At 43.6% G+C, this 13,870-nt stretch overlaps 1 protein-coding gene across 4 annotated transcripts in view; it reads right to left on the bottom strand.

The window, feature by feature from the left end:
* The window catches only part of ids (iduronate 2-sulfatase), a 150,843-nt gene that overhangs the window by 11,805 nt on the left and 125,168 nt on the right, over window positions 1-13,870 (bottom strand). For all 4 annotated transcript variants that reach the window (XM_041194778.1, XM_041194777.1, XM_041194779.1 and 1 more), the window contains one exon: window positions 8,191-8,279. In XM_041194778.1, coding sequence (XP_041050712.1) covers window positions 8,191-8,279 — 89 coding nt within the window. The remainder of the gene's footprint in view (window positions 1-8,190; window positions 8,280-13,870) is intronic.

Raw genomic sequence — 13,870 nt, 5'->3', positions numbered from 1 at the left:
GTTAGTACCTATGGCATTGATAGACCTAGAAAGGAGGTTCTGCTGAAAGAATTTGAACAGTTAGGAGTTAAATTTAAAAAAACAGAACCTCCAAGATAATAATCTCGGGATTAGTACCAGAACCATGGGCAAACTGGCATAGGATAAATAAAGCCAAGGAGTTAAATGCATGGCTCAAAGATTGGTGTGGGAGGAATGGGTTTCAGTTCATGGGGCACTGGCACCAGTACTGGGGTAGAAGGGAGCTGTTCCGCTGGGACGGGCTTCACTTGAACCATGCTAGGACCAGTGTCCTGGCGAATTGAATAACTAGGGCTCCAGAGAGGGCTTTAAACTAAATAGATGTGGGGGGGAGAGGGTTCTGGAGAGGGGATAAGTAGGCTTACAAAGCAAAAGAATATGGCAGCCTTGCAGGGCAGCTGTTTAGGTAATGATTCCGCGAGTGTGACAGGAAGTGACAGAGTTTACAAACATAAAAACACAGCAGCCAATAGGGTCAAAGGGGGAAAAATGGTAGAAAAAGCAAAATTAATGGCTCTTTACTTAAAAGCGCATCCTTTTGGAATAGTATAAATGTATTAACGGCACAAATAGAGGCTAATGGGTATGATCTTACAGCCATTACAGAGACATGGTTACAAGAAGATCAAAGCTGGGAACCAAATATTCGGGGGTATGTGACTTTTCGATAGGGACAGGCAGGAAGGAAAGGGTGGTGGGGTAGTTTTGTTAGTACGAGATGGAATAAGTATGATAGAATGAAAAGATCTTGGATCAGAAGATGTAGAATCCATATGAGTGAAGGTAAGAAATAACAAGGGGAAGAAGACACTGGTGGGAGTAGTCTATAGGCCCCCTAACAGTAGCTTCACTGTGGAAAACAGGGAATAAATCAGGAGATAATGAGGACATGCAAAAAAAGCAGTACATTAATTATGGGTGACTTCAATTTTCATGTAGATTGGGAAAATCAAATTGGCAGAGGTAGCCACAAGCAAAAATTCATAACAGTGTTTTTGGGATAGTTTCCTAGAACAGTATGTTGTGGATCCAACCAGGGATCAGGCTATTTTGGATCTGGTAATGTGCAATGAGGCAGGTTTAATAAATGAACTCAGAGTAAAAGATCCCCTAGGAAACAGTGACCATAACATGCCAGAAATTATCATTCAGTTTGAGAGTGAAAAACTTGGGTCGGAAACAACTGTGCTGAACTTAAATCAGGGTAATTACAAAGGGATGAGGGCAGAGTTGGCTGGAGTGGATTGGGAAAGGAGTTTAGCAGAAGAGACGGTTGATGAACAATGGCAAATGTTTAAGAAAATAGTTCATGACTCACCATGATCACCATGATCATACTGAATGGCGGAGCAGGCTCGAAGGGCCGAATGACCTGCTCCTGCTCCTATTTTCTATGTTTCTATGAGATGGCAGGCTGGGCATTGTTTTAACGTCTCAGCTGAAAGGCAGCGCCTCCAACAGTGCAGCACTACCCCAGCATGGCATTCGGAGCGTCAACCTAGATGTATGCTCAAGTTGAAATATTCTTTATTCTGACTGTTTCATCAAGAACAATTGGAAACATTTTATTGCAAAGAGATCTTCATAATGAGGAAGTGTTCTCCAATAGGATGAATACTGTTCACTAAATTATTGCGCTCTTCTCAATAGCAGCATGTAAACTATACGTTTATTAATCAGGAAATCAGTTTTTGAGTTGGTTTTTATTGACAGAAGTGTAGAAAAAATATCTTTTATCTTTAATCCCATTCCAGGGATTTGAGAATATAATCTAGGCTGACATACCTGGTGCCATTTACTGAGGGAGTGCCGCACCAAAGGAGGTGCCATCTTTCAGCTGAGACATTAAACTGTCTGTCTGTCTGTCCTTGCAGGTGGATTTAGATGATTCCATGGCCACCATTTCGAAGAAGGGCTGGGGAAGGTATTGCAAGCAAGGCTACTTAATAAAATAAAAGCACATGGTGTTGGAGTTAGTATATTAGAATGGATAGAGGATTGGCTGACTATAGAAGACAGAGTTGGGTTAATGGGGGCATCTTCAGGATGGCAACCTGCAACTAATGAAATGCCACAGGGATCAGTGCTGGGGCCTCAATTATTTACAATATATATTAATGACTTGGATGAGGGAAGTGAATGTACTATCGCCAAGTTTGCGGATGTCACAAAAATAGGTGGGAAGTCAAGTGGTGAGGATGATGCAAAGAGTTTACAGAGGGATATAGACAGGTTAAGTGAGCGGGCATAAACTTGGCAGATGGAATATAATGCAGGAAAATGTGAGGCTTTGCACTTTGGCAGGAAGAATGGAAGAGCTGAATATTATTTAAATGCAGAAACACTACAGAAAGCTGCAGCACAGAGGGATTTGGGGGTCCTTGTGCATGAATCACAAAAAGCTAGCATACAAGTTCAGCAGGTAATAGAGAAGGCAAATGGAATGTTGGCCTTTATTTCAAAGGAAATGGAGTATAAAAATAGGGAAGTCCTGCTAAAAATATACAAGGCACTAGTTAGACCACACCTAGAATACTGTGAACAATTTTGGTCTCTTTATCTAGGGAAATATATACTGGCATTGGAGACAGTCCAGAGAATGTTCACCAGATTGATCCCGGGTACAGAGAGATTTTCTTATGAGGAGAGGTTGAGTAGGTTGGGCCTGTACTCATTGGAGTTTAGAAGAATGAGAGGTGACATTATTGAAATATATATGATTCTTAGGGGACTTGACAGGGTAGATGCTGAGATACTGTTTCCCCTTGTGGGAGAGTCTAGGACCAGAGGGCATAATCTCAGAGTAAGGGGCTGCCCACTTAAAACAGAGATGAGGAGGAAGTTCTACTCTCAGAAAAAAAAACTTCTGGAAATCTTGTAACTTCCTCCTTATCTGAGGAAAATAGATCAAACATAAACTATACATCTGAGCTCTGATGATGCTCCCTGACTCTGAGCCTACCAGCAGAAACTGTTGGATGCAATTGAGAGAGACAGAATTAATCTAAATGTGGAGACGCAGGGATTAATCAAGGACAGTCAGTGTGGTTTTGTTAAGGGGAGGTCATGTCTGACCAATTTGATTGAATTTTTCAAAGAGGTGACCAGGTGTATAGATGAGGGCAATGCATTTGATGTAGTCTACTTGGACTTCAACAAGGCTTTTGATAAGGTCCCACATGGGAGACTGATAACGAAGGTAAGAACCCATGGGATCCATGGCAATTTGGCAAATTGGATCCAGAATTGGCTGAGTGGCAGGAAGCAGAGGGCGATGGTCGAGGGGTGTTTTTGAGACTGGATGCCTGTGTCCAGTGGGGTTCCACTGGGATCAGTATTGCTATTTGCTGTTTGTGGTATATATAAATGATTTAAACTTGAATATAGGAGGGTTGATCAATAAGTTCACAGATGACACGAAAATTGGTGGGGTGGTAAATAGTGAGGAGGATAGCCTTAGATTACAGGAGGATATAGATGGACTGGTCAGATGGGCTGTTTAGTGGCAAATGGAATTTAATCTGGATAAGTGTAAGGTGATGCACTTGGGCAGGACAAACAAGGCACGGGAATACACGATGAATGGTAGGACTCTGGGAAGTACCAAGGATCAGAGGGACCTTGGTGTGCATATCCACTGCTGGTCCCTTAAGGTACCAGGACAGGTAGATAAGTTGGTTAAGGAGGCATATGGGATACTTACCTATACTAGCAGAGGCACAGAATATAAGAGCAGGAAGGTTATGCTGGAACTGTATAAAATGTTGGTTAGGCCACAGCTAGAATATTGCATGCAGTTCTGGAATCCGCATTACAGGAAGGATGTGATTGCAATAGAGTGCAGAGGAAATTTACCAGAATGTTGCCTGGGCTGGAAAGTTTTAGTTATGAGGAAAAATTGGAGAGACTGGGGTTATTTTCCGTATAGCAGAGGAGATTGAGGGGGGACATGACTGAGGTGTATAAAATAATGAGGGGCATAGATAGGGTAGACAGGAAGGAACTTTTCCCCTTGGTAGAAGGATCAATAACCAGGGGGCATAGATTTAAGTTAAGGGGCAGGAGGTTTAGAGGGGGTATGGGAAAGAATTTTTTCACCCAGACTGTGGTGAGAATCTGGAACTCACTGCCTGAAAGGGTGGTAGAGGCAGAAACCCTCATAACAGTTAAGAGGTATTTGTATGTGCACTTGCGATACCATAGCATACAAGGCTATGGGCCTCGTGCTAGAAAATGGGATTAGAATAGTTAGGTCCTTGTTTGACCAGCGCAGACCCAATGGGCTGAAGGGCCTTTTTCTGTGCTGTACACCTCTACGACTCTATGACAACAAAGATACATCCCAGTGAGGAAGAAGGATTCTAGGAAGGAGATAAACCAACCATGGTTAACCAAGTAAGTTAAGGATAGTATCAAACTGAAAGAAAAAAAACCTACAATGTGGCAAAGCTTAGTGGTAAACCAGGGGATTCGGAAGGTTTTAAAAACCAACAAAAGATGACAAAAAAAAAAGGCAGAATATAAATTTTAAGGGTAAACTCACAAGTGATATAAAAATGGACAGTAAGAGTTTCTTTAAATATATAAAAAGGAAATGAGAGGCCAAAGTGAGCATAGGCCCCTTATAGAATGAGACTGGGGAACCAGGAAATGGCAGGGGAGTTGAATAAATACTTTGTATTAGTCCTCGTGGTGGAAGACACTAATAGCATTCCAAAAATATCAAATAATCAATTGGCTAAAAGGGGGGAGAGGGGCCAGCAGGGAGGAAATGAATATAATAACTATCACTAGAGAAAAGGTATTAGGCAAACTAATGGGGCTAAAGGCCAATAAGTCCCCGGACCTGATGGTTTGCATCCTAGAATACTAAAGGAAGTAGCTACAGAGATAGTGGATGCACTGGTAGTAATCTTCCAAGAATCCTTAGATTCTGGAAAAGTCCCAGAGGATTGGAAAACTGCCAATGTAACACTCTTATTCAAAAAGGAAGGGAGACAAAAAAAGGTAACTTAAGAACATAAAAACATAAGAACTAGGAGCAGGAGTAGGCAATTCAGCCCCTCGAGCCTGCCCCACCATTCAATACGATCATGGCTGATCTCATTTTGGCCTCAACTCCAATTTCCCGCCCTCTCCCCATAACCTTTCAACCCATTACTAATTGAAAATCTGTCTATCTCCTCCTTAAATTTATTCAACATCCCAGCATTCACTGCACTCTGAGGTAGTGAATTCCACAGATCCTCGACCTTTAAGAAAAGTAATTCCTCCTCATCTCTAATTTAAATCTACCACCCCTTAGCCTAAAACTATGGCCTCTCACTCTGGAATGCCCCACAAGGGGAAACATCCACTCCACGTCTACTTTGTCTATCCCCTTTAACATCTTATATAGCTCAATTAGATCTCCTCTCATCCTTCTAAACTCTAGCGAGTATAGGCCTAAATTGCTCGATCTCTCCTCATAAGACAAGCCCTGCATCTCTGGAATCAATCTAGTGAAGCTCCTCTGAACCGGCTCCAATGGAACTACATCCTTCCTCAAGTAAGGGGACCAAAACTGTGCACAGGTGCGGTCCCACCAATGCCTTGTACAGTTGCCACAGTGCTTCGCTGTTTTTATACTCTATTCCTTTAGCAATAAATGCCAAAATTCCATTTTCCTTCCTTATTACCTGCTGTACCTACATACTAGCTTTCAGCGATTCATGCACGAGGACACCCAGATCCCTCTGCACTGAAGCATTCTGAAGTTTCTCTCCATTTAAATAATAAGTCGCCTTTTTATTCTTCCGACCAAAATGGATAGCCTCACACTTATCCACGTTAAACTCCTCCTGCCAAATTTTGGCCCATTCACCTAACCTGTCCATATCCATTTGTAAATTTCTTATTTCTTCCTTGCAACTTACTTTCCCACCTATTTTGGTGTCATCTGCAAATTTAGCAATAGTACCTTCTATCCCTAAATCCAAGTCATTAATATAGATTGTAAATAGTTGGGGCCCAAGGACCGAACCCTGAGGTACCCCACTAGTTACAGCTTGCCATCCAGAGTCATTTATCTTGACTCTCTGCTTTCTGTTGGTTAGCCAATCCTTTATCCAAGCTAACATATTACCCCTAACTCCATGTGATCTTATCTATTGGTAACTATAGACCAGTTAGCTTAACATCCATCATGAGTAAAATGTTCGAGGCTATTATAAAATATACAATAGCAGTGCATTTAGAAATGCATAATATAATCAAGCAGTCAGCGTTGCTTCATAAAGGGGAAATCACGCCTGACAAATTTATTAGAGTTCTTTGAGGAGGTAACGAGCAGAATGGATAAAGGGGAACTAGTAGATGCAATATATTTGGATTTCCAAAAGGTGTTCGATAAGGTACCACACACAAGGCTACATAATAAGGTAAGAGCCCATGGTGTTGGGGGTAGTATATTGGCATGGATAGAGGATTGGCCAACTAATAGAAGACAGAGAGTTAGGATAAGGGGAGCATTTTCAGGATGGCAACCTGTAACTAGTGGTGTGCCACAATTATTTACAATATATATTAATGACTTGGATGGATGAGGGAAGTGAATGTACTGTCACCAAGTTTGTGGATGGCACAAAAATAGGTGGGAAGGCAAGTGGTGAGGATGGCGCAAGGAGACTACAGAAGGATGTGGACGGGTTAAGTGAGTGGGCAAAAACTTGGCAGCTGGAATGTAATGTGGGGAAATTGAGGTTATGCATTTTGGCAGGAAGAAGGGGAGCTAAATGTTATTTAAATGAAGAAAGACTGCAGAAAGCTACAGCGCAGGAGGGTTTGGGAGTCCTCGCTCGTGCATGAATCACAAAAAGCTAGCATACAAGTTCAACAGATAATAGGGAAGGCAAGTGGAATGTTGCCCTTTATTTCAAAGGAAATGGAGTATAAAAATAGGGAAGTCTTGCTAAAAATATACAAGTTAGTAGTTAGACCACACCTAGAATACTGTGAACAGTTTTGGTCCCCTTACCCAAGGAAAGATATACTGGCATTGGAGGCAGTCCAGAGAAGGTTCACTAGGTTGATTCCAGGTATGGAGGGGTTTTTTTATGAGGAGAGGTTGATAAGGTTGGGCCTGTACTCACTGGAGTTTAGAAGAATGAGAGGCGACCTTTTTGAAACATGTAAGATTCTTAGGGGGCTTGACAGGGTTGATGCTGAGAGACTGTTTCCCCTTCTGGGAGAGTCCAGGACCAGAGGGTATAATCTCAGCGTAAGGGGTCACCCATTTAAGGCAGGGATAAGGAGGAATTTCTTCTCTCAGAGGGTGGTGAATCTGTGGAATTCTTTACCACAGAGGGCTGTAGAGGCTGGGCCGTTAAGTATATTCAAGGCTGGGATAGACAGATTTTTAATCAGTAAGGGAATCAAAGGTTATGGGGAAAAGAAAGAAAAGTGGATTGAGGATTATCAGATCAGCCATGATCTCATTAAATGGCGGAGCAGACTCGATGGGCCAAATGGCCTACTTCTGTTCCTACATCTTATGGTCTTACGGAATTCTTCAGAAGAACCTGAAAAGGACAGCTTCTTGTCTTTAGAATACATTAAATGTGGTCACAGCTAAATACATTGCTGTCACTTGCTCAGTGTTACTCACACATAGCCACATATACAAGCAAAGTCATGGGGAAAATGGGACAGCAGGAAACTTAATCTTTCCCATTATACACTGCATGATTCTTAGGGAAATTATTCTGGCTGGCAAAATATCGAGCAATACAATCAAATAAAGATGAAGTTAATGAACCCTCACTCTGAAGCAAAGACATCAACTGCATCAGTGCTGCCAAATCTGCCTCCAACATTTGGGATACGAGCTATGATCTATGAAGATGAGATGATTTATCAGCATTCCACTCCAACAGACCCAAGACCAGATTTCCTCAATATGGGTGATCACCTTGGTATTGAAAGACTAAAGGAACATTATCAAAGTCAGCATAATGTGTGGCGTATGATGCCCATGTCCTGCTAGGTGTCATAGGTCACGGGTTTGGGACATACTGCTGAAGAAGCCTTGGCTTACGTTTGACTCAAATCCACACTGATTGACTCAATGACCTCAGCACCACAGTCTGAATCACCTTCACCCCCTTCACTAACATAACAGTTAAGTGTTACCTTTGCGTTTTTATATTTCTGTGTTGAAGGATGAAACGGAGGAATGGACCAGCTGTAAGGATAATCATCTGTATGATTGGATACAATCCCTGAAAGATGAGGGACATTGCAGTTAAGTTTAACATTGTTGATCATGCTCAGAGATTATATTAAAATAAAACACATCAAAGGCACAAACATTTTGAGATGTTAGTCTTTTGTGCCAGGTCACTGGTATTGTAAGTAAAGAAAGCAAAGGTAATGGCATAGTGGTCTTGTAGCTGGACTAGTAACCATAAGTGCCAGGGTAATGCTCAAGGGACCTGGGTTCAAGTCTAGCCATGGCAGATGGTAGAATTTGAATTTAATAAAAATCTAGAATTAAAAGTCTATGATGACTACAAAACCATTGTCGATTGTTCTAAAAACCCTTCTGGTTCACTCATGCCCTTTAGGGAAGGAAACCTGCCTACATGTGACTCCAGATCCACAGTAATGTGGTTGGTTCTTAAATGCCCTGTGCAGTGGCCTAGCAGTGTATAAAACCTCTACGAAGACTCAAAAAAGGAATAAAACCAGACGGACCAACTGACATTGACCTAAGCACTGGAAATGACAACCGCAAACTCAGCCCTGTTAATAAATTTAACATCTAGGGGCTAGTGCCAAAATTGGGAGAGTTGTCTCACAGACTAGGCAAACAACAGCCTGACATTGTCATTCTCACTGAATCATATCTTACAGATAATGTCCCAGGCACTACCATCATCATTCCTGGGTGTCCTGTTCTACCAGCAGGATAGAGCCAACTGAGGCGGCAGCACAGTGTATACAGTCAGGAGGGAGTTGCTCTGGGAGTCCTCAACATCGACTCCGGACCCCGTGACATCAGGTCAAACATGGGCAAAAAAACCTCCTGCTGAATGCCACGTACTGCCCTCCCCGAATCAGTGTTCCTCCATGTTGAGCATCACTTGGAAGAAGTACTGAGCGGTGATAAGGGCACAGAATGTATGAGGGACTTCAATGTCCATGTGCTCGGTAGCACAACTACTGATTGAGCTGGCCGAGTCCAAAAGGAAATAGCTGCTAGACTGGGTCTATGGCAGGTGTTGAGGGAACCAACAAGAGGGAAAAACATACTTGACCTTGTCCTCACCAACCTTCCTGCCACAGATGCATCTGTCCAGGACAGCATTGGTCGGAGTGACCACTGTACAGCCACTGTGGAGACTGTGAAGTCACGTCTTCACACTGAGGATGCCCTCTACTGTGTTGCGTGACACTACCACCATACTAAATGGGACAGATTTCGAACAGATCTAGCAACTCAAGACGAGGCATCTGTTAGTGTGCGCCATCAGCAGCAGCAGAATTGTACCCGAACACAATCTGCCATCTCATGGCCCAGCATATCCCCCACTCTACCTTACCATCAAGCCAGAGGATCGACTCTGGTTCAATGAAGAGTGCAGGAGGTCATGCCAGGAGCAGCACCAGGCATATCTAAAAATACCTGGTGAAGCTATAACACAGGACTACTTGTGTGCCAACAGCATAAGCAGCAAGTGATAGACAGAGCTAAGCAATCACACAACCAACAGATCAGATCTAAGCTCTACAGTCCTGCCACATCCAGTCATGAATGGTGGTGGACATTTAAACAACTCAATGGAGGAGGAGGCTCCACAAATATCCCCATCCTCAATGATGGGGGAGCCCAGCACAGCAGTGCAAAAGATAAGGCTGAAGCATTGCTACAATCTTCAGCCTGAAGTGCCAAATGGATGATCCATATCAGCCTCCTCCGGAGGTCCCCATCATCACAGATGCCAGTCTTCAGCCAATTCGATTCACTGCACATGATATCAAGAAATGGCTGAAGCTATGGGCCCTGATAATATTCTAGCAACAGTACTGAAAACCTCTGCTCCAGAACTTGCCACACTCCTAGCTAAGCTGTTCCAACACAGCTACAACACTGGCACCTACCCGGCTAAATGGAAAATTGCCCAGATATGTCCTGTAAACATGCAGGACAAATCCAACTTGGCCAATTACCGTCCCATCAGTATACTCTCAATCATCTGTAAAGTAATGGAAAGGGTCATCAACAGTGTTATCAAGCGGCACTTGCTTAGCAATAACCTACTCACTGATGCCCAGTTTGGGTCCTGCCAAGGCCACTCAGCTCCTGACCTCATTACAGCCTTGGTTCAAACATGGACAAAATAGCTGAACTCCCAAGGTGAGGTGAGAGTGTCTGCCCTTGACACTAAGGCCACATTTGACCAAGTGTGGCATCAAGGAGCCCTCACAAAACTGGAGTTAATGGGAATCAGGGGGAAAACTCTCCGCAGGTTGGATTCATATCTAGCACAAAGGAAGATGGTTGTGGTTGTTGGAGGTCAGTCATCTCAGCTTCAGGACATCACTGCAGGAGTTCCTCAGGGTAGTGTCCTCAGCCCAACCACCTTCAGCTGCTTCATCAATGAGCTTCCTTCGATCATAAGGTCAGAAGTGGGGATGTTTGTTGATGATTGCACAATGTTCAGCACCATCCGTGACTCCTCAGATACTAAAGCAGTCCATGTCCAAATGCAGCAAGACCTGGATAATATCCAGGTTTGGGCTGACAAGTGGCAAGTAACATTAGCACCACACAAGTGGCAGGCAATGACCCTCTCCACCAAGAGAGAATCTAACCCTCACTCCTTGACATTCAGTGGCATTACCATCACTGAATCTCCCACTATCAACAGTTTGGGGGTTACCATTGAGCAAAAAGTGAACTGGACTAGCCATATAAATACTGTGGCTACAAGAGCAGGTCAGAGACTAGGAATTCTGCTACGAGTAACTCATTTCCTGACTCCCCAAAGCCTGTCCACCATCTACAAAGCACAAGTCAGGAGTGTGATGGAATACTCCCCACTTGCCTGGATGAGTGGAGCTCCCACAACACTCAAGGAACTTGATACCATTCCAGGACAAAGCAGCCTGCTTGATTGGCACCACATCCACAAACATTCAGTCCTTCCATCACCAACACACACAGGAGCAGCAGTGTGTACCATCTACAAGATGCATTGCAAGACTTCACCAAGGCTCCTTAGTCAGCACCTTCCAAACCCACGATCACTACCATCTAGAAGGACAAGGGCAGCAGCTAGATGGGAACACCACCACCTGGAAATTCCCCTCCAAGCCATTCACTATCCTGATTTGGAAATATATCGCCGTTCCTTCACTGTCGCTGGGTCAAAATCCTGGAACTCCCTCCCTAACAGCACTGTGGTTGTACCTACACCACATGGACTGCAGCGGTTCAGGAAGGCAGCTCACCACCACCTTCTCAAGGGCAAATAGGGATGGGCAATAAATGCTGGCCCAGCTAGTGAAGCCCAGATTCTGTGAATGAATAAAGAAAAAGCAAATTTTGATTTACTCCACGTGATATCAAGAAATGGCCGAAGGCACTGGAGACTGAAAAGGCTATTGTCCCTCAAAATGTCCGACAATAATACTGAAGATCTGTGATCCAGAATTAACCACACCCATAGCCAAGTTGTTCTAGTACAGTTACAACACTGTCATCTACCCAACAATGCAAAAAATTGTCCAGGATTGTGCTTCCACAAAAGGGAAGACAAGTCCAATCTGACCAATTATTGCCCCATCAGTCAACTCTTGATCATCAACAGTGATGGAAGGGTACAGCGTGGATTTACCAGAATGACATTGGATCGAAAAGGGAAAAAAACAAACTTCGATTCCCTTCAGTATGCGAGATTAAGGGGTGATCTAACTGATGTATTTAAATAATCTTAGAGTCATATCCTTCAGGACAATATTTTATTTTAAAATATGGAAAGACAATGCATTACCTGGATTCTTGGAACACTTGGAAACTGAGCTGGATTTTTTTTAATGGGTCATAAGTTCACCTTTGGACTGAGAGCAAGCCTGCCTGTTCTAAGTAATCACTTGACCAGCATGGTACTTGAGCGGGAAGAGCTATTTGCTTGTTTGCACTGCAATCATTTTAATGGATGGGGAAAAATCATCTGGTTTAAAGGCAAAGGCTAGTGATTTACTGGAAATCACATGACAGAGATAAGCTTTAAGTTTTGAATGTGTTTTTTTAAACTCAGCCTGGAATGAACTGAGAAAGTGAAGCTGCCCAGCTCGCACTCTTCATGTCTTGCCTGAAATAGGGTGGTTATCAGTATCCAGCTAAGAATCCTAAGAATCCACATCTCAGTGGGACTTGTCTATCTTTGGAAACATGAGAGACTGAGACGGGCAAAGTCAGCATGGTTTCATCAAGGGGAGGTCATGCCTGACAAATCTGTTAGAATTCTTTGAGGAGGTAATGAGTAGGTTAGACAAAGGAGAGCCAATGGATGTTATCTACTTGGACTTCCAGAAGGCCTTTGACAAGGTGCCGCACAGGAGGCTGCTCAGTAAGATAAGAGCCCATGGTGTTAGAGGCAAGGTACTAGCATGGATAGAAGATTGGCTGTCTGGCAGGAGGCAGAGAGTGGGGATAAAGGGGTCCTTCTCAGGATAGCGACCGGTGACTAATGGAGTTCCACAGGGGTCAGTGTTGGGACCACAACTTTTCACTTTATACATTAATGATCTAAATGAAGGAACTGAGGGCATCCTGGCTAAGTTTGCAGATGATACAAAGACAGGTGGAGGGACAGGTAGTATTGAGGAGGTGGGGAGGCTGCAGAAGGATTTGGACAGGTTAGGAGAATGGGCAAAGAAATGGCAGATGGAATACAACGTGGGGAAGTGTGAGGTCATGCACTTTGGTAGGAAGAATAGAGGCATAGACTATTTTCTAAATGGAGAGAGAACTCAGAAATCTGGAGTGCAAAGGGACTTGGGAGTCCTAGTCCAGGATTCTCTTAAGGTTAACTTGCAGGTTGACGCAGTAGTTAGGAAGGCAAATGCAATGTTGGCATTTATTTCAAGAGGACTAGAATATAAAAGTAGGGATGTGCTGCTGAGGCTTTATAAGGCTCTGGTCAGACCACATTTAGAATATTGTGAGCAATTTTGGGCCCTGTATCTCAGGAAGGATGTGCTGGCCCTGGAGAGGGTCCAGAGGAGGTTCACGAGAATGATCCCAGGAATGAAAGGCTTAACATATGAGGAACATTTGAGGACTCTGGGTCTATACTCGATGGAGTTTAGAAGGATGAGGGGGGATCTGATTGAAACTTACAGAATACTGAAAGGCCTGGATAGAGTGGACATGGGGAAGATGTTTCCATTAGTAGGAGAGACTAGGACTCGAGGGCACAGCCTCAGAGTAAAGGGAAGACCTTTTAGAACAGAGATGAGGAGAAACTTCTTTAGCCAGAGAGTGGTGAATCTATGGAATTCATTGCCACAGAAGGCTGTGGAGACCAGGTCATTGAGTGTATTTAAGACTGAGATAGATAGGTTCTTGACTGGTAATGGGATCAAAGGTTACGGGGAGAAGACGGGAGAATAGGGTTGAGAAACTTATCAGCCATGATTGAATGGCGGAGCAGACTCGATGGGCCGAATGGCCTAATTTCTGCTCCTATGTCTTATGGTCTTATTCTCCTCTATGCCTAAGCTTTATTAATGAGAACTTCCAAACATCTACTGCGACCAACAGCCTGTCTTCACACGAGGGAGCTCTAGACTGACAGCGTCG

Source organism: Carcharodon carcharias, chromosome 9 (assembly GCF_017639515.1).
Source record: "Carcharodon carcharias isolate sCarCar2 chromosome 9, sCarCar2.pri, whole genome shotgun sequence".
NCBI classification, from domain to species: domain Eukaryota; kingdom Metazoa; phylum Chordata; class Chondrichthyes; order Lamniformes; family Lamnidae; genus Carcharodon; species Carcharodon carcharias.
Note: the sequence above shows the minus strand (reverse complement) of the source record. Positions and strands in the feature narration are given on the sequence as shown.